Source organism: Podarcis bocagei, assembly GCF_964188305.1.
Source record: "Podarcis bocagei genome assembly, chromosome: 1".
Classification (NCBI taxonomy): domain Eukaryota; kingdom Metazoa; phylum Chordata; class Lepidosauria; order Squamata; family Lacertidae; genus Podarcis; species Podarcis bocagei.
In genome coordinates, this window is record NC_138125.1 from 119,951,387 (window position 1) to 119,972,573 (window position 21,187).

At 46.1% G+C, this 21,187-nt stretch overlaps 1 protein-coding gene across 2 annotated transcripts in view; it reads left to right on the plus strand.

Annotated features, from left to right (window-relative positions):
* Window positions 1-21,187, plus strand: part of GPR155 (G protein-coupled receptor 155) — a 41,493-nt gene that overhangs the window by 6,444 nt on the left and 13,862 nt on the right. For both annotated transcript variants that reach the window (XM_081213326.1, XM_081213327.1), the window contains exons 2-9: window positions 2,433-2,940; window positions 12,744-13,143; window positions 13,915-14,080; window positions 16,675-16,830; window positions 18,542-18,625; window positions 19,829-19,949; window positions 20,863-20,947; window positions 21,041-21,131. In XM_081213326.1, coding sequence (XP_081069452.1) covers window positions 2,469-2,940; window positions 12,744-13,143; window positions 13,915-14,080; window positions 16,675-16,830; window positions 18,542-18,625; window positions 19,829-19,949; window positions 20,863-20,947; window positions 21,041-21,131 — 1,575 coding nt within the window. In that variant the 5' untranslated portion in view covers window positions 2,433-2,468. The remainder of the gene's footprint in view (window positions 1-2,432; window positions 2,941-12,743; window positions 13,144-13,914; window positions 14,081-16,674; window positions 16,831-18,541; window positions 18,626-19,828; window positions 19,950-20,862; window positions 20,948-21,040; window positions 21,132-21,187) is intronic.

The window sequence follows — 21,187 nt, forward strand, 5'->3', positions numbered from 1 at the left end:
ATAGGGCGCACCCAGTTTTTAGGGGGGGAATTCAAGAAAAAAAATCTTTTTTTCCTCCCGCAGCCCCAAAGAGCAGCGTACAGGCTGCACACAACCTCTCCCTGCCGGAGGGGTTGCGCGCAGCTATGGAGGAAGCCAAGGCAGCGAGCGGGATGGATCCCGTCCGCTGTTCTGGCTTCCCCTTTAGCCCCGTGCAGCCTCTCCTTGGCGGAGGGGCTGCACAGGGCTTTCCTGGCTTTACTGGGAGGTGGGGGGATTCCCTCACCTCTCCCCAAAGCCCGTAGAAGCCGTGCAAACCCTTTAAAGAGATCGCGGCTTCTCCTGGCTTTCCTGGGAGGCGGGGGGATTCCCCCACCTCCCGCGAAACCGGCAGAAGCCGCGCGCCTTTTAAAAGGGCTGCACGGCTTCTCCTGGCTTTCCTGGGAGGCGGGGGGATTCCCCTGCCTCCCGCAAAACCAGGCTCCCCCCCCCCCGCCAGCCTTCTAACCAAGTCGGGGGACAGCGGGAATGGCGCGCTGCGCCTCTCCCGCTGTCTCCCGAGTTTGCGGGGCTGGCGACGGGGAGGAGCAGGCTCCCCCCCCCAGCCTTCTAACCAAGTCGGGGGACAGCGGGAAGGGCGCGCTGCGCCTCTCCCGCTGTCCCCCGAGCTTGTGGGGCTGGCGGTGGGGCTCTCCTGAAGCCTGCCATCCCGCTATTCCCCGACCTGATGTGGAGGTTGTGGGGATGGTGGGGGGGGGGAGAAGCAGGCTTGCTTCTCCCACCCCCAGCCTCCAGATCAGGTCGTGGAATAGCGGGATGGCGGAGCGCTGCCATCCCGCTATTCCCCGACCTGATCTGGAGGTTGTGGGGATGGTGGGGGGGGGGGAGAAGCAGGCTTGCTTCTCCCACCCCCAGCCTCCAGATCAGGTCGTGGAATAGCGGGATGGCGGAGTGCTGCCATCCCGCTATTCCCCGACCTGATCTGGAGGTTGTGGGGATGGTGGGGGGGGAGAAGCAGGCTTGCTTCTCCCACCCCCAGCCTCCAGATCAGGTCGGGGAATAGCGGGATGGCGGCGCTTCGCCATCCCCCTATCCCCCGAGCTTGTGGGGCTGGGGGGGGGAGAAGCAGGCTTGCTTCTCCCCCCGCCAGCCTCCAGATCAGGTCGGGGAATAGCGGGGTGGCGGCTCTGCGCCTCCCCGCTGTCCCCAGCTTTTGGGTGCAGGCTGCTGCCCGCAAGCCTTGCGAGCCCGCGGGACATCCCGCCGGGCTTGCAAGACTTGGGATAGCTTCCTGAAGCCTGGAGAGCGAGAGGGGTCCGTGCGCACGGACCCCTCTCGCTCTCCAGGCTTCAGCAAAAGCCTGCATTCGCACCATAGGACGCACACACATTTCCCCTTCATTTTTGGAGGGGAAAAAGTGCGTCCTATAGTGCGAAAAATACGGTATATAAAAGGATGTCACATAGAGGAGGGAGAAAGGTTGTTTTCTTCTGCTCCAGAGAAGCGGACACGGAGCAATGGGTCCAAACTACAAGAAAGAAGATTCCACCTAAACATTAGGAAGAACTTCCTGACAGTAAGAGCTGTTCGACAGTGGAATTTGCTGCCAAGGAGTGTGGTGGAGTCTCCTACTTTGGAGGTCTTTAAGCAGAGGCTTGACAACCATATGTCAGGAGTGCTCTGATGGTGTTTCCTGCTTGGCAGGGGGTTGGACTCGATGGCCCTTGTGGTCTCTTCCAACTCTATCATTCTATGATTTTAAAGTGACCATTCAACAATAATAGCAGCTAGCCAGCCAGGTGCATCATGGGAATGGCAAGTTTCCTGCATTTTCTGTGAGGGAAGATCTTGCCGATACTGCGACTCCATTGGAACTGGATGACCAGTGCATCTTCTTGTTTGCCCTGGAGATGCATGTGTGGCTGAACATGTACAATGTTCCCATTATGATGTGATAAACTGTCTTATCTCTACACTTATTGCATGACAAATTATTGTATTATGGCTTCCGTTGCTAATGAAATCCAGAGTCCTTCTCCGTGCACCCACCGATTTTGATTCTTCAATATGGCAAGCTTCAGTGACCTGACATCAAATCTAGAAATGATTGAAATCATAAAACTTGCTGAAATAGTTTGATTATAGGAAAACAGAAGAAAAAATAAACTTCTGAAAATCATGTTTTGGTATTTTAACATAAATAAAATCTAGACAAACATTTTTTTTCTTATGGAGAAGTTGTGTTATCTTGCTTAAGGATAACAGTTCTTTAGATGTGCTATCTTATCTTTTCTTTCAACGGAATAATATTTATTTCAGCTCCCTATTGGCCTTGTCTCCTACTTCCAGTTCCCTTTTAGGGTTCCTGTTTTTGTTCCATTTTACTGCGATGTGAGGGGCTTTCTCAATCTCACTGCAATACAATAACGAACGCTCCCTTCCTTGTTTTACAGATCAGAATCCACATGCTACGTTTTCAGAAGCACTGAATGAATATGGATATTTACACGTATGTCAGCACAAAGAATCTCTCTTCTTCAGCCAATATGTCCAATCTGCTTTCAGGCAGATTTGGGTACCAGCTGAACTTCACCAGCAATTCTCCTTCTATGTCAATAAGTAAGCTTTTCCCAGCCTTGTTACAATGCTTTGGCATAATCCTTTGTGGATATATAGCTGGAAGAGTTAACATAATCACATCAACTCAGGCCAAAGGACTCGGAAACTTTGTCTCCTGCTTTGCACTCCCAGCTTTATTATTCAAAAACATGGTTGTACTGAATTTTTCCAACGTGAATTGGTCCTTTTTATACAGCATCCTTGTTGCCAAAGCATCAGTGTTCTTCTTGGTCTGCATTTTAACACTGTTGATAGCTACTCCTGAGAGGCGGTTTAGCAGAGCTGGACTGTTTCCTATTTTTGCTACTCAGAGCAATGACTTTGCACTGGGCTATCCTATAGGTAAGAAATTTACAAATTTTTTTGTTTGTAATGAGATTGTTTCATAGCACTCTGTGCCTTAGGAATGCATAGTGACTTGTTTGCATTGATGATGTACACAATGCATGCACTGTTGTTACAGCTGCTAATTTGTGCTTTTGAATTTGAGAAAGAGCACATTCTGTTGCACTGTGAGTCGCATGAAGCAGAACTGATGAAATTATTATTATTATTATTATTATTATTATTATTATTATTATTATTATTACTTATACCCGGCCCGTTTGGCTGAGCTACCCCAGCCACTCTACTAAGCAAAGCCATGTACTACCCAAGTAGTTGTTGTTGTCTGTCAGTTTCACTCAGAATTGTTCAGTGAGAAGGCATGTTTTCAGTGTAAGGTGTTCTTGGCAGCACTAGAACTTTTTCATTTCTTTACCACCAAAAATTGATCCAGTTGAATACTTATTTTTCTAGTTCTTGTGTTGATTTTCTGGGGTGAATGGCAATAATGTCCACCAGTAGGTTGACAGACTAAACATTCCCAGTGGGAATGACTAGGAGAACCCCCTCCATTCATGGAAAGAGTTTGCATTCTCTGGAAGGTTCAGCTAATAGAAAGAGAAGTTGTTTTTGGTGATTTCCCCCCCTGCAGCCTCCCACACCATTCCCTCAAACTGCCTGGAGCATGTTTTTAGATGGCAGAGTGGTCTGCAGAAAGAATGGAAGCTGAAACAGTCATCTGTCCTCTTCCACAAGCGGTGTTCCATCCAAATCTATGTTAATATGGCTAAAATGGGAAGAGTTCTTTCTTTTAGAATCTGTATCCAAGATCACCCTTTAGTACTGTATTTTTCGCCCTATAGGGCGCACCGGCCCATAGGGCACACCTAGTTTTTTGGGGGGGGAATAAAGGGGGGATTATCCCCCCCCCAGGTGCGGGGCTGGAGTGGGGGAAGCCCGAGCTTCCCCAGCCCCCAGAACAGGCTGCTATCCGCAAGCCTAAGGAGCCCGGTGGGAACTCCCGCCGGGCTCCCTAGGCTTGCGGATATCTGCCCGAAGCCCGGGGCGCGAGAGGGATCAGTGCGCACCGACCCCTCTCGCTCTCCAGGCTTCAGCGAAAGCCTGCAGTCGCCCCATAGGAAACACACACATTTCCCCTTCATTTTTGGAGGGGGAAAAGTGTGTCCTATAGGGCGAAAAATATGGTAATTTAGTTCAGGCAATTATTTTGTATCCAGCAATTACTTTAACTAGCTGTGATGCTTGCTTGCTTGCTTGCGTCTAAGGTCTTCACATACAAAGATTGAGAATGTTTGGCTCCCTGACATAGAGAATTGGTTGGATGCCCCCCAAAAAAGAAAAAGAAAACCACAAGCAAGGGTTGGAAAAGTGGCCATTGGCACTGTTCTGCAAACATGTACACAAAGGCTTATCCGGCGATATAATAGGAAGGTCCTATAACTGTTCTCATGCTTTTGGTTGGGCAGGAAGTTGCCCAGCCTGTACAACTTGCTGTACAAGTGGATTAATATATTGGGATGTAGTTTCATTTTTGTTGTGCAATATTCTAGAACAAGTAAAGCAAATAGTTCCATCAGCAAAAATTCCTGCGCACCTTTGGATACAACTCATGCATGCACCTATGGTGCTGTATACTATTGGAGAAGTCATTATGCCTCACTGAAAACCCTTGTTAGGGGATAACTCAGGATTGGACTTTTAGCATTGTTGGCAATATTCAGTTGATCCAGCAGAAAGAGGCTGCCTTGGAGCCAGTTCAGATGATGACTACTTTTTGTGAATGGCCTTGACACAGTTAAATTGATTGATCCCTGTTGACTTCGAAGCAATTTCAGCAGCATGCCTGCATATAAAACTGTAGTTTGAGAGGCTTTTGGCTTAGTGAGCAGGTGAATGTTTCTGCTTGTGTCCAGATCCTACCAGCTGTGTTCTGCTTTAAGAAAGCAGAACAAAAACAAAGCTTGCAAAGTGTATTGACCCTGGATTTGTGGATCCTTGACTGTTTTGATCAAAGAAGCTTGAAGTTAATTCCAATTCATTCTTTTGTTTCTGGATTTTGTTTGTTTGTTTGTTTTCCGCTACGGCTAGTTGGATTAGTTGTCATTAGTGCTTACCGTATTTTTCGCACCATAGGACGCACTTTTTCCCTCCTAAAAAGCAAGGGAAAATGTGTGTGCGTCCTATGGAGCGAATGCAGGGGGGGGAGGCAGGTGGGAAAAGCCCCCAAGAGCCGCACACAAGCTCCGTGCGCTCTTGCGGGCTTTTCCACAGGAGGGAGAAGGGACTGACTGGCCGCATCAGTCCCTTCTCCCACCTCCCAGGAAAGCCAGGAGAAGCCGTGCAGCCCTTTTAAAGTGCGCGCGGCTTCTGCTGGTTTTGCGGGAGGTGGGGGAATCCCCCCACCTCCCAGAGAAGCCAGGAAAGCCCTGCGCAGCGTCTCCCGGCAAGGAGACGCTGCGCGGGGCTAAAGGGGAAGGCAAAACAGCGAGCGGGATCCACCCCGCTCGCTGCCTTGCCTTCTTCCCTAGCCAGGAAAGCCCTGCGCAGCGTCTCCCGGCAAGGAGACGCTGCGCGGGGCTAAAGGGGAAGGCAAAACAGCGAGCGGGATCCACCCCGCTCGCTGCCTTGCCTTCTTCCCTAGCCAGGAAAGCCCTGCGCAGCGTCTCCCGGCAAGGAGACGCTGCGCGGGGCTAAAGGGGAAGGCAAAACAGCGAGCGGGATCCACCCCGCTCGCTGCCTTGCCTTCTTCCCTAGCCAGGAAAGCCCTGCGCAGCGTCTCCCGGCAAGGAGACGCTGCGCGGGGCTAAAGGGGAAGGCAAAACAGCGAGCGGGATCCACCCCGCTCGCTGCCTTGCCTTCTTCCCTAGCCAGGAAAGCCCTGCGCAGCGTCTCCCGGCAAGGAGACGCTGCGCGGGGCTAAAGGGGAAGGCAAAACAGCGAGCGGGATCCACCCCGCTCGCTGCCTTGCCTTCTTCCCTAGCCAGGAAAGCCCTGCGCAGCGTCTCCCGGCAAGGAGACGCTGCGCGGGGCTAAAGGGGAAGGCAAAACAGCGAGCGGGATCCACCCCGCTCGCTGCCTTGCCTTCTTCCCTAGCCAGGAAAGCCCTGCGCAGCGTCTCCCGGCAAGGAGACGCTGCGCGGGGCTAAAGGGGAAGGCAAAACAGCGAGCGGGATCCACCCCGCTCGCTGCCTTGCCTTCTTCCCTAGCCAGGAAAGCCCTGCGCAGCGTCTCCCGGCAAGGAGACGCTGCGCGGGGCTAAAGGGGAAGGCAAAACAGCGAGCGGGATCCACTCCGCTCGCTGCCTTGCCTTCTTCCATAGCCAGGAAAGCCCTGCGCAGCGTCTCCCGGCAAGGAGATGCTGCGCGGGGCTAAAGGGGAAGGCAAAACAGCGAGCGGGATCCACCCCGCTCGCTGCCTTGCCTTCTTCCCTAGCCAGGAAAGCCCTGCGCAGCGTCTCCCGGCAAGGAGACGCTGCGCGGGGCTAAAGGGGAAGGCAAAACAGCGAGCGGGATCCACTCCGCTCGCTGCCTTGCCTTCTTCCATAGCCAGGAAAGCCCTGCGCAGCGTCTCCCGGCAAGGAGATGCTGCGCGGGGCTAAAGGGGAAGGCAAAACAGCGAGCGGGATCCACCCCGCTCGCTGCCTTGCCTTCTTCCATAGCTGCGCGCAACCCCTCCGCAAGGAGAGGCTGCACGGGGCTATGGCTTCTTTAGCCCTGCGCAGCGTCTCCCGGCAAGGAGAGGCTGCATGGGGCTAAAGGGGAAGCCAAAACTTGGCTTGCTCCATAGCTGCGAGCAACCCCTCCGCTGCTCTCTGGGCCTGGGGGGGGGGGAAAGATTTTTTTCTTGATTTCCCCCCCTAAAAACTGGGTGCGCCCTATGGTCCGGTGCGCCCTATGGTGCGAAAAATACGGTAAGTTTAAGTGAATGTGATTAAATCACTTCAGCAGAGTGGTCATCAATGAGACAGAATGATAGGGAATTTTAGAAATCAGTATGAAGTCAGTATGCCTAATTTGTTCCTGCACCTGCTAGTGATGGGGAGAGAGAGTGGTTTTTTTCCATGGGATTGAAGCTTTATACTTAAAAGCTGAGTTCAATAGAATTCTGCATGCAGTGGCGTTTCTGCATATGTGCAGAACTGCAGTCTGCAGCCTTGAGTTTAGTTCAAAGTGTGTGTGTGTGTGTGCTGCATACACTTCAGAAGAAACTACAGTCATACATGTTACTTTTGCTTCATGTTAAGTTTTTTCAGGTTGCGTCCCGCGGTGACCCAGAAGTACCGGAAAGGGTTACTTCCGGGTTTCGCCGCTTGTGCATGCGCAGAAGTGCTAAATCATGCTTTGCGCATGTGCAGAAGCGCCAAATCGTGCCGTGCACCTGTGCAGAAACGGTGCTTCAGGTTGCGGGCTTTTCATGTTGCGAATGGACCTCCGGAACGGATCCCGTTCGCAACCAGAGGTACCACTGTAGTGAATTTTCTTCTTAACATTGACCTGATTTAGATGGCTGGTATTCCGCTGCCTTGTGGAATATCTTGGGGACAAGAAAAGACTACGGAGGAAACCCTACACAAATTCAAAATGGAGCTCCTAAGGAAGTTGGTTGGCTCCTTCCAGCAACTCCTAAAACCACACTGGTGCCAAACACATTGCTCTGCTTTCCTTTGGACCACGTTGGCAAGGCCTTGTCATCTAGCCAGCCCAAGACCGCCTTACTCACTGCCCAGGCTTGCACCCTGGGGAGGTCACTTTGTTGCTGCTGACGCAGCAGTTTGACTTAACTCCTGGAAATGCAATCCATTGTTTCTCGAAACTGACAAAAGCCAACAGCACAGTTCCTCTGTATTCTGAGACAGAGACCATCAAGCAGTGGTCCACATGCTCCACTCTGCTGATCTCTGGAGCACTGATGGAACACTCAAGAATCTGTGTGGCTCTGTACTTATTTTCTCTGGCAGCAGAGAACGAACCCCCTCTGTGACTCCCACAACATGGTCTGGTTTTGACAAAGGCAGTGTTGAAGGAGAAAAGCAGCTCATTCTGTGCTCTGCTAATACCCCTCTGCAATTTTCAAGTGGTCAATGCGGGGGGCAAAATGTTTTAGGACCGGTTCTCATGTTCTCTCTCTGCCCCACCCTGATTTAAGAGCATATAACAGCTAATCTGTTTTAAAAGATCATGCTTCTCAGCTGGGAGAGGTAAGCTGAGAGTCCTTGAATGGCGCAATGCGGCAGAAAACATTGGCTCTGCAAATCCCGTGGTTTTTTACTCCCATCATTAAAAGGGACTTAACAGGTCATAGGTAAACATTAGTTAGGTGTCCTTTAAGCACCACATACCATGAGTAATTCTAATTACGCTGAGTGGAGAAATTGTAAACAAAATGGAACATGGGACTTTCTGAGGGAGGAAAATTGATTTTTGAGTATTTTAGAAATCCAATACAGCTAGGAGTTTTTTCAAGACAGGTGGGGTTTTTTGTTTTTTGCATATAGGGCCTGACCTCTTCTCCAAAAATTCCCAGTGACGTTGTTTGTGTCAAGTTTGAGAATATGCAGACGACTTGTAAGATATGAAACCTGTTGCTACAAACATAAGTGCGGTTTGAATCCCTGTGGCTTCCTTTTCTGGATTTCTTCTACCAAATAGGGGAGCACTTGGGATTTTCTCCCTGTGTTTGCAAAGAGGGATAAGAGTTTGGGTTTGGATTTGATATCCTGCTTTAGCACTACCCTAAGGAGTCTAAAAGCGGCTAACAATCTCCTTTTCCCTTCCTCCCCCACAACAAACACTCTGTGAGGTGAGTGGGGCTGAGAGACTTCAGAGTGTGACTAGCCCAAGGTCACCCAGCAGCTGCATGTGGAGGAGCGGGGAAGCGAACCCAGTTCACCAGATTATGAGTCCACCGCTCTTAACCACTACGCCACACTGGCTCTCGCAAAGACACCAAATCTCTGCTTTGCCATTGCTGCTTCTCCTTCCTTCCTCTTTACATTTGACTGTATCAGGGCATTCACCCCAAATCTAAATTAGGTGACAAGTTGACTTTTGCTCTCAAAATACCACCTTGCAACTAATTAAGCACATGCATGCAAATGATTTTAATTTGCATACACCTTTTCTCTATACAGGAGTGTAAAATGTAGATGGCAAGCTGTTGTGATAGCTAGAAAAACTTCATGGACTGCTAGATAGTTTTCAGGCACAATCTTTACATCTCTATAGGACTCGCCTATAGAAATGTCCTCTCTCATATAAAACAGTGGCAGCTCGAGGGGGTGGCCTTGGCGTTTATGTTACAGCCTTCTCTATGGTAGTGTCACATTTTACTTCCTGCTTGGGGAGGCATGCTTTTGTTGCTTTCAGGAATTTTTGACACACCCCCCCCCCAGTACAGTTTTAATATGTTTGCATTGTTTCCTTTAAATAGTTTGTGAGCTACATTGAGCGTTCGGTTGCAGTTCAGTGACACCGTAAAAAATGTTATTTAGGTTTTGGCTAGAAGGGGGGGTGCCTTTTGCTTTCTGTCAATGCTTTCAGCCTCATGTATTCCTGAAGGACCTTTGTGCGAAAGCAGTGAGGGTTTCTGGGCCGACGCTTGTCATCTTCATGCCATAATGTGGCTTGCTAGCACGTTCTGTTACCATAGATGCCCTTTTCTCCTCATCTCCTATGCTTCTAAGGTGGCACCTTAAAAGGGCCAGGCTATATGCAGTGCTATATTTATTTAGCCCAAGGCTTCCCTTACTCTCAACTGGTTCAAGGTGAAGCTTTACCACTTCTTTGTGTGTTTGAATAGCAGCTGATACCACAGCCTATCACCATCCTCCATGCTGTGCATCTGGACTCCCTAGTGCACATTTCATCTCGGTCTCGGTGTGTGCTTCATACTGTCTTTTATATTACTTCTTCTGCTGTTGTTTTGCAGTTAACCTTGCACCAGCTTTGGAATAGCACCTGTAGGGTTTTAACAGGCATTCTGCAAAGCTCTTTCCTGCAAGAGCTTAATGTCACCAGAATAACTGTCTGGGATCTTTTATTGTCGCCACATAATCCCTGCAGATAAGGACCCACAACAGAGTCATAGGTTAATAAGCCAGCAGCAAATGCTTGAACTCTGCCCGTAGATTAAACAGGGTTGTGAATAGTTAGCTAAGGCAGCAAAATTTCTAGGACTTTTCAGTTGCCAATCTCTTTGCAGTCTGGTAGTACTCTTGAAGGTACAGATGGGTGCATAAAGATGATGTGGTTGACAGAAGCCAAGTGGCCCTTTCCTTAAAGCTTAGTAGTAGCTTCAGACGTCTGATTTAAAGATCAGGGCCTCATTGGTGTGTCCCAGATTTGTATGGACCTAAATATGAAAGACAGCATTCACACATGCAGGAGGCAGGAGCCTCTGCGGGTATTGCATTTTGTACCGGAAAGCATTCTATTAGATTGTGACTATTTGTTCATGGCAATGGGAGGGATACAGTCCAATGCTTGGTATTTTATTCCCGCTTGGACTACTGCAATGCGCTCTATAAGGGGCTACCTTTGAAGGTGACCTGGAAACTACAACTAATCCAGAATGTGGCAGCCATACAGGTGACTGGTAGTGGCCGCCGAGACCATGTAACTAGGTCCTGAAAGACCTACATTGGCTCCCAGTACTTTTCCGAGCACAATTCAAAGTGTTGGTGCTGACCTTTAAAGCCCTAAACGGCCTCGGCCCACTGTACCTCCACGCCCATTGTTCAGCCCAGACACTGAGGGCCAGCTCCAAGACCCTTCTGGTGGTTCCCTCACTGCGAGAAGTGAGGTGGCAGGGAACCAGGCAGAGGGCCTTCTCAGTAGTGATGCCCACCTGTGGAATGCCCTCCCATCAGATGTCAAGGAAATAAACAACTACCTGACTTTCAGAAGACATCTGAAGGCAGCCCTGTTTAGGGAAGTTTTTAATGTTTGATGTTTTATCATGTTTTTAATATTCTGTTGGGAGCCGCCCAGAGTGGCTGGGGAAACCCAGCCAGATGGGTGGGGTATAAATAATAAATTGTTGTTGTTATCATCATCATCCTGAGTGTAGCACAATGTGAATGCGGTTTCAACAATGGAATGAGGGCAGACCTAATGGGAGTGCTGGATTGTTTTTCAAAGTTCAGGGGGCAGTACCCAAAGCTAGTAGACTCTCTAAACTTAGGGTCATCGTTTCAAGCCCCACATTGGGCAAAATATTCTTGCATTGCAGGAGGCTGGACTGGATGACCCTCGTGGTCCCTTCCAACTCTGATTCTAATCCTAGTCAGAATAGACTTGTTGAAGTTCATTGTGCATGGCTAACCTAGCTTCATTAATTTCGGTTGCTCTGCTCTGAGTAGGACTTAGTCAATGTTAGAAACTCAGATATATAAGCTAATTGCCTAATGGCCCCCTTAAACCAGGGTTACGTTCGCCATAAAGGAATGTAGAGGCGCCATCTCTCCCCCCCCCCATGAAAGTAGTTATTATTATAAAGAAAAAGAATCGCAAAGTGGTTTACAACACATTGAAACAATCTAGAATAAAACGAATCCATGCTTCAAGGCAAATATTTCAGATCCTTCTCTTAAGTGACATTTTGCTTTCCCCATATTTATTCACCTAAATTCATATAGCTGCCCCGTAAGCAGAAGTACTCTAGGAAGCCAGGGTAGTGTAGACTGCTGGACTCGGACCTGAGTTCAAATCTCCTCTAAACCATAAAGCTCACTGGGTGACCTTGGGCCAGGCACAGCCTCTTAACCTACCTCACAGGGTCGTTGTAGGGATTAACTAAGCCGGGGGTGGGGTGTGAACCATGTACTTCTGAGAGAAAAGGAAGGGATAGAAATGCAATCAATAAGCTCTTCTGTTTGCCTGCTTCAGAAAGCTGGAGGGGCCAGCCAGATAGATAGGGCAGTTGCCAGCCTGGCATCTGCATCTAGAGAGCTCCATGTGGTCACAATTAGACCCACGCCAGTCACAAAACTCGTCTGGTGCCTGTGGGATTTCTAACACTAGACTTAGTTGCATACAATCTTCAGGATCTGAGCAAAGGGAGTGCATCAGTTTACCGGAAGAGCAATCTAGTATGGAAAGATTTTAAGCCATTCAATGTTGTCAACACTTTTTTCCCCCTGCACCTAAAAATTAACTCTTGTGTTTTTTTGTTTCAAAACTATTTTTACTAATGCACATTTGAATCAGTTGGTTAAGTGTGTCAATTTTAGTCAAGCCGTTAAATCAACTGATTTCTTTAATCACACAGTCAAAATTTCTCTCTCTCTCTCTCTCTCTCTCTCTCTCTCTCTCTCTCTCTCTCTCTCACACACACACACACACACATATATGCATATAACGCACATACAGTGGTACCCCGGGTTAAGTACTTAATTCGTTCTGCAGGTCCGTTCTTAACCTGAAACTGTTCTTAACCTGAAGCACCACTTTAGCTAATGGGGCCTCCTGCTGCTGCTGTGCCGCTGGAGCACAATTTCTCTTCTCATCCTGAAGCAAAGTTCTTAACCCGGGGTAATATTTCTGGGTTAGAGGAGTCTGTAACCTGAAGCGTATGTAACCTGAAGCATATGTAACCCGAGGTACCAGCGTATAATGATTGCTTGCTTGCCTAAGAGAGCTCTCCTGCATGAACAGTAGATTGTGGATTAAAATCTTTGGATCTCGGCCCATGTGACTTTCAGAAACTGCATATATTTAAGAATAGAGTGATGTGTGTGGGTGTAAACATTTCCATTAAAATCCTTGTCAATAATTCTTTTTCCATCTCTCTCTCTCTTGTAGTTGAAGCTTTATATCAAACCACATATCCAGAGTATCTCCAGTACATTTACCTGGTTGCACCAATATCTCTTATGATGCTAAATCCCTTAGGATTTATCTTCTGTGAAATCCAGAAATCGCGAGACAATCAAAATCTCTCTCACAGCAAAATCAAGATTGTGGGACTTGGGCTTCTTCGAGTGCTGCAGAACCCAATTGTGTTCATGGTCTTCATAGGAATTGGCTCAAACTTCATTCTTAAGCAAAAAATCCCCGAATATTTGGAAAACTTCTTTGATGGACTTGGCAGCTCGTTTTCTGGCTCAGCACTCTTTTATCTGGGCCTCACAATGGTGGGCCAAATAAAGAAGCTGACGAAGGGTACATTTGTTGCACTGATTCTTCTCATCACAGCTAAACTGTAAGTTTGATTCCCTCTCAATCATTTGTGTTTCTATTACTTTCAGTATTGGATGCATAGCTTCTCTCATAGGATAGAAGCAGTATGAAATTGGTGCAGGAAAGGTCTCCAACATTTATTTTTCCTGTTAACGGTTAGCATTTTGGGAGTACATATTAGACTGTTTGGGGGACAATTCTTGTACCCATTGTGTTGTTTCTATACTTTGCCTTCTGCTAATGAAAAGATTCCTTCCATCCACAGAGAGCTTTTGATCCAGTAGAGAGGGATCCTGTGGACGGAAGGGTGGGGAGAGTGACTTCTTGGCCAACCTTCTTCCAGCACTTCCTCCAACATGGTTGTGTAGGTCCCCCAACCTTCTGGAGCAGTGGAGGTGCTAAAGGAGGAAGTGGCAAAATGAATGAATTCATCAAGCATCCGTAAACTGTAATTAAGGAGATCACTCTGTAGGTGACTCAACATCTACATCTTAAGCTGCAGCTGATGAATCATCTGATTAATATTTTCACAAGCATGACTACTTAAAACACACAGGCAAAATTTAAAGCAGAATTCCTATATGTCCTTCCAGCATGACACTTAAGTCTCAGTGGGTGTTAAGAGTGTTTAGAAACTTTGCATTGAATTGTGGCGAGTAATGTGTTCAAAAGATTGTCCTTGTCCCTTCCTGCCGTTTCATTCCAGTATTCCTTACGGCTGCATTTTGAGGCTAGAAAATATTAAGATTGGCGCTGGGTAATTTGTGTTTCCTTTTCCCCTTCTTTTTTGTAGGCTGTTGATGCCGCTTCTATGCAGGGAAATGGTGGAACTGTTCGACAAGAGCGACAGCGTGGTCAACCACACCAGTTTATCAAACTATGCATTTCTGTATGGTGTCTTTCCATCAGCTCCTGGTGTAGCTATATTTGCAACTCAGTTCAACATGGAGGTTGAAATTGTATGTCTCCTGAACATTTAGTGAACAAATGTAAACTTAGGGCAGACCTAAAAATTGATTTTGTTGGGAATCTCAGGTGAGATAGCCACACAGTGGTGGTTTCTCCCAGTACCAGTCACCACACAGAAGCTGAGAAAGGTTTAGATAGGTTACTGTTGCAGAAGATAAGGCTCAGTAAACAGTTCTGGATGTAGATATGGATATAGATATAGATACAGCCTCTAGGTTTTTTCCGATACAGATATTTACAGATACACGCAAGTACAAAGTATCTCAGTTGCTCTATATAAGTTCAGAAATTCAAGACATAACATTGGACAAGTGACAACCAGCTAACTGACTTACAGAGACACAGCGCTGAGCAGACATGCATTAATCACAGATAGAATCAGGGCAATGGGCTGTTACCATGGCAACTGGCTTGGCTGACACCGCACCAGCAATTAGCTCATTCACGGGGTGTTTTATGCTCGTGAAGAAAATTAACACCTTCTCGTGTCCCGTTACTCCCAACAGTTTTTTTCTTGTACAAGCGTTCCTGGCTTCTTAACCCTGCTCAGAGATTAAGGGCCACAGTTGTTAATAATAATGCAATATACACTTGTGCCTATTGATTCCACTGTGCCTAAGAACATTTAGTTATGTGTCAGATTTTGGCTTACATACACAGTAATCTGTTTTGTTCATAGTAATGAAACATTACTGGTTATTTCTACTTCATGCTTTTTGCAGACATTCAAGGGTCACTTAACTGGTTAAATTTTATTATTATTTATTTAACAAAGTTTAAATACCACTTGATTGAGGTAAAGCATCCGCATGAATGTTGAAATTATCAATATTTGAAACGCCTTAAAAATGAGTTCAAGGCATTACTATTAGCATATAAAGTCCTTGGCAGCTTTGGACCAGTTTATCTGTGAGATTACCGTATTTTTTGTTCTATAAGACGCACCAGACCACAAGACGCACCTAGTTTTTGGAGGAGGAAAACAAGAAAAAAATAATCTGAATCTCAGAAGCCAGAAAAGCAAGAGGGATCACTACGCAGTGAAAGCAGCAATCCCTCTTGCTGTTCTGGCTTCTGGGATAGCTGTGCAGCCTGCATTCGCTCCATAAGACGCACACACATTTCCCCTTACTTTTTAGGAGGGAAAAAGTAAGTCTTATACAGCAAAAAATACAGTACCTTTCCCCACATGTGCCCACTCGACCACTCCGATGAGTGGAATTTGCACTAATACAGGTGCCTCATAATACCTGTTCCACATTTGTAAGAACTCCACCATTCTTTGGAACTCCCTGCCCATTGATATCAAGCCAGGCACTTTCATTGGACTATTTTCGGCACCTGCTAAAAACATCCTTGTTTAGAAAATCTTGCACAGATGCTTAACAAGTTGAGATAATTTTAATCTGTTTTAGTATTTTAACTTTTGTACATTTTAAAGCACGGTTGTGAATTTTTCTCGATTCTACTGCTTTACCTTTCTGCAAAGGTAAAGGTGTTGGTTTTTTTTTTTTTTACAATAAGGGGTATTGGTTGTTGTTTTTAGAATCAAGAGTACAGTGGTGCCCCGCAATACGAATGCCTCGCAAGACGAAAAACTCGCTAGACGAAAGGGTTTTGCGGTTTTTGAGCTGCTTCGCAAGACGAAAACGTCTTGCGTTTTTTGCAAGTTTGTTTCCCTTTTCTTAACACCCTTAATACAGTTGCGACTTGACTTCGAGGAGCAACTCATAGAACGCGGTGTGGTAGCCTTTTTTGAGGTTTTTGGCGATTTTTGAAGCTTTTCCAAAACTTTTCCGACACCGTGCTTCGCAAGACGAAAAATTTGCTAGACGAAAAAACTCGCGGAACGAATTAATTTTGTCTTGCGAGGCACCACTGTAATTGGTATATAAATTTTATGAAACAAATAATAAAATATTACTCCAGTGGTCTTCAACCTTTTCATACATGCATCTTTAACCCATTTGTGGATTATGCATTACGGATTGCATTGGATTTGGTTGAAGCAAGAGGGTTATGCTATAGATTGTCTAACTTTCTCCATTCTTGATGTTTTGTACAGTGGAACCTCAGTTTCTGAACGTAATCTGTTCCGGAAGACCGTTCAACTTCCGAAACATTCGAAAACCGAGGATCAGTGGGCTGGCTGCAAAGTCAATAGGGAAAAATGAAAAATGCGCCTCAGAAGCCGTTTGACTTCCGAGGCATGTTCAGAAATGGAAGCAATTACTTCTGGGTGTTCGGCTTCCGAGATGCTGGAAAACCGAGGTTCCACTGTATATTGTTTGTTTTATGGTTCTTGTACTAAGCTTTGTATTTTAATATTGCATATTTCCCCTGGAAATCTTTAGGTTGAAAGGTGGGATACAAATTTGATATTATTAAGATTTTGATTATTAATTATTAAATGGTGTTGCGGGCTTTTACTTGCTGAATACTTTCCATTTATAAATCGCATCAGGTGATGTTGATCCACAAAGCTCACACATCATTAAAGTTGTGTTTTCACCCATTTATATTCCTCTCCTGATCTGCAGTTGAAGTCATATGTCCTTGTTGTCACCTTAATTTCTGATTGCAGATAACGTCTGGTATGGTGATCAGCACTTTTGTCTCCGCCCCCATCATGTATGTTTCTGCCTGGCTGTTAACCATCCCGTCTATGGATCCCACTAGACTGGCATCTGCAATCCAAAACGTTAGCTTTGATATTAGTATCGTCAGTCTTGTCTCTTTGGTGAGTTTTAAATTTTCGAAACGGCATTGTTGTGGAGGGGGAGGGGAATGAAGCATATAAACCTGCATGTCCAAACATGTAAGCCTGAAAGTGTAAACCTGAGCATGTTTACTTGGAAGTAATTGCCATTGAACACAGCGTGTTTAATTCCAAGTAAACATGCACGATGTTGGGTTTTCAGTTTCTACCACAGCCAGTTGCTGGAAGACTTGCAGGTTACTAGAAGCTGACAATCTGGGCTATGTGAAATTCTAACCCTTCTGGTTAAAAGGTTACCTGTAACATTACCAACTTGTGATAATGGCAAACAGTCTTGGAATTGTATAAGACAGTACAGGGCAAAAGCGGTTGTCCTGAAAGCTTCAGAATACAGTGGTACCTCGGGTTACATATGCTTCAGGTTACAGACGCTTCAGGTTACAGACTCTGCTAACCCAGAAATAGTACCTCGGATTAAGAACTTTGCTTCAGGATGAGAACAGAAATCGTAAGACAGCGGCGCAGCGGCAGCGGGAGGCCCCATTAGCTAAAGTGGTGCTTCAGGTTAAGAACAGTTTCAGGTTAAGAACAGACCTCCAGAACGAATTAAGTTCTTAACCCGAGGTACCACTGTACCAGACATATTAATAGATTTCCCTCCCCCGCCCCCTACACTGTCAAATGGGTTTGTTTTTTTTTGCAGGTAACCCTATTTACACGTATATCTACGGATGTTCTGGTTTTATGAATAAGACACCTAGCACTTCTTGTGCTGTGCTGTTCCAGACTGAGGACTGTTTCACAATTTACATTTTCATATATATGTCTGTATTTGGGGGGTGGGGTGCAGAATGGCCTCTGTCCAACTAACTTGTGCCAGCAGAAGCCAGTGCCAAGGATTCCTGCTAGACTTCCTTCTGTGCCCTCCCCAAGTCTTGCTCAGAAGGGTCAGGAGAACTCTACAGTGGGGAGAGTTCTGCCAGTGCAAGAATTTCTCCTTGCTCAGGAGAGGAATCTCTTTGGTGCTATGTTGAATACAGCCCATGTGTTTATACCCTGTGGGTGAAAACAGTACATGAATATTTTCATGTGGGGGAAGGAGGTCTTATTCTTTGGTGATCACTCGTAGCCGAGTAAGATTGTCTTCCATGAACGCGGTTTCAGCAATGAGTCCGTAAGCGACTGTGGAGGCCAATTCCAGATCCACACGTCCTTCCACAGTGGGGACATTGGTTTCCGGGCAGTGTGGATTTGCCAAGCGTGCCTTCCTCTTAGCGCATTTCTTCCTTGCGTCCTGAGTTTGAGTGTCTTCAAAGCCCATGACACCTTTGGTAAAGGCTGCAAAATAGAGGGAGCTGCACTGAAACTGCATAACACCTAGCTCTATCTAAAGAATCCTTGTTTTCTGGGTATTTGATATTTCAGACTGAAGTCTTCTGAGCTTGAAACCAAAATGAAAAACTTGATCTCTTGATTGGGCTAGCTGTAGCTGCATTCAAAGTTTTTTGTGCAGCGGACAAGACAGGGTTGCTAAGCATGTTGGGAGTCGGTGGTGGTTTCTACCTGTTAAGCAAACGGAACATTTTTAAGGGGCTTGATAATTAACTTGCTTGTAAAAATCGGAATGCTGACTCTCACAAGGGACAGGTTTTGACCAAACACATGCATGCATTTGATGTGCTCCCTTCTTTTGTAAAGAAACTGGAATTTGAATCTCTTACCTGTATTTCAGATCTGGTCCCTTGGTGTTATTCTTCTAAGTAAAAAATACAAGCAGCTTCCTCACATGCTTACAACTAACTTACTCATTGCTCAGGTCAGTATAACGTAGACTATAAACATATGGAACATTTCTTGTAAAAGGGATGGTTTTGAAAGTAATAATAAGCAGGAAGTGTTTTGTTTTCTGCTGAAGCTCTGAAGGCATGTGCCACAGACAGCAATCTTAGTGAAACCAAGTAGGCCTGGCTAATGTATTCATAGGAGATAACCTGGAAATCCCATGCATGTTGCTTTGTGTTCATGATGGAAGAGTATAAACAATGATAGATAAATCAATACATTCAGTTGCTTCTGCAAAGGGAATTCTCCACTGCAGCTTTCTGCGTACCCCAACAAAAGTTTTCCCTGAGAGTTGGGTAGAATATGAGACTCTGGGGAGAGAAACTTGGGGAAATCTTTCAGAGGCACCTGCAATGAAAAGGAGGGGTTGGGAAATTCCCCTTGCCCCAAGCATTGCATTACCTTGGTTTAAGAACAGCTTAGTTTATGAACAACTTGGGATTAAGAACGCTGCAAACCCGGAAGTAGGTGTTCTGGTTTGTGAACTTTGCTTTGGAAGCAGAACATGTTTCGCTTCCTGTTGAGTGTGTTCCATTTGCAAATTGAGTCCCCTGCTGCTATGGGAAAGCACGCCTTGGTTTAAGAATGGACTTCCGGAATGTATTAAGTTCATAAACCAAGGTGCTACTGTATATGCAAACTTGGTTCTTTCACAATATTGCAAGCTGAATGTGCAAATTTCTGTGCTTGTCTGCTAGAAGCAGTGCATGTAGCCAATGCAGGATGAAACCCTGTCCTGCCACCCATTGCAAGTAATGTCAGCTGATGGGCAGATGAATGTCATTTGGGGGAAATGGCCTTGCAGGCCAAGACTGGCCTGCTGGGATACTCAACAGTGAGATGCCCCACCCCGTCTTAGAGGCCTTACTCCTTCTGACAACAGGGGGCAAGCATGCCTCTTCCAAGATTATGTCTTCTCTGGCACAAGCATTGTATAATCTAAAATAAAATAAAGCTTTTTTCTGATACTCCCTCTATTATAGGCCATGGAAGCGAAACAGAAACCGCTCCACCTCTTCCCCTTCCCACCCCAAAGTAACAGGGCAAAGGGAAAGCTACAGTTAGCCTGTTAATCAATTGGTTCATTAATTACGGGAATTTTAATTTCTGAGGTGTCTTCAGTTGCATGGCAAACCCTTAAAGTGAATTAAAAATAAACCTGATTTTTACCTTTCAGTTTGTAGCCTGTGTTGGAATGGTAATGTGGAATTTCACTATTAAAGAGAGAAGCATCACTCTGCAAATCCTTGTGTTCATCTTCCTGTACAGTGCGCTTTACAGTGCTTTTTTGTGGACAGGTAAGCTAAAAAGCAGTAATACGGGGTATCCAAAATGCAACTCCATTATGGTGATCCTGCAAGTTATTTCCCCTCTTAATTAATAGCGCCCTTGCGATAGTGGTCTGTACATTTCCTTCCTTCCAAACCCAGTCAGTCTGTTTTTTCCTAGTGTGTCCAGCCTGTCACTGGGGTGCCCAGAATGCTTTGCATTCATATAGCGCTTTCAGTGTGCAAATTGCATCACACACATTAGAATCATCATCATATTCACAACATGAGGAAGGGCCAGTATTAATTTTATGTTGCAGATTGGACGTCGAGTAGGAAAGTGGCTTGCCTCTAACCACCTAGTTGAGTCCGTGGCTGAGCTGGGAATTGATCTGGATTGCATCTCGTTTCTGTTAGTCGCTATGCTAACAGCAGCTTCCTTCCTAGTCTGGATTATCCTGCATATGCCAGCCAGCTGGATTGTTGCATATTTTAGAAGTCTGTGCTAGATCAGTAAAAGAGCTTTGCTTCCTGGGACTTAGTCCCCTGCATCTCTAGATAGAGATGAGAAGACTCCTGTCTGAAGAGAGTTGCTGCTAGTTTGGTCTGCCTTTCATCGAATCTTAGAATTGTAGAGTTGGAAGGGACCGCGAGGGTCATCTAGTCCAACCCCCTGCAATGCGGGATTTTTTTGCCCATTGTGGGGCTCGAACCCCTGGCCCTGAGGTTAAGAGTCTCATCCTCTACCAACAGAGCTGTCGAGGTGGTCTACTTTGTGTGTGGCATCTTCCTATGTTTCTGTTTCCTACAGTGTATCCTTATTTCTTAATACCTTCGGTGGTTATAAAGGGATGAGGCATCCCACTTTGGTGGTGGTGGTGGTGGGGGAAACACTGCTTCCTTAAAAAGAAATAAACCAAGTTTCAAACTTTGTCGTTATCAGGTTTCTTATCTTTCTCTCTGCTGCTTTTGAAAAGAAGAGAAGCCATAAAGATCCCCGTCGGATTTATCATTATAGCTGGCTGGGGGTATGTTGGCAGAGGCTCTTTACTGAGAAAATACGTAGGAAGCCAGAAGCTAATGACCTGTGTGGTTCATCTTGGTTTTTTTGTTTATTGCAGCATCCCAGCTGTTCTTGTGGGAATCCTGTTAATCGCTGGTGAACGCTCGGATAACATCATTGATTCTGCGTTCTTTTATGGAAAAGATCAGGTATAGAGGTTCTTCCGCTCCTGTCTTTTAATAGCTGACCTTCCGTAGTCAGTGTC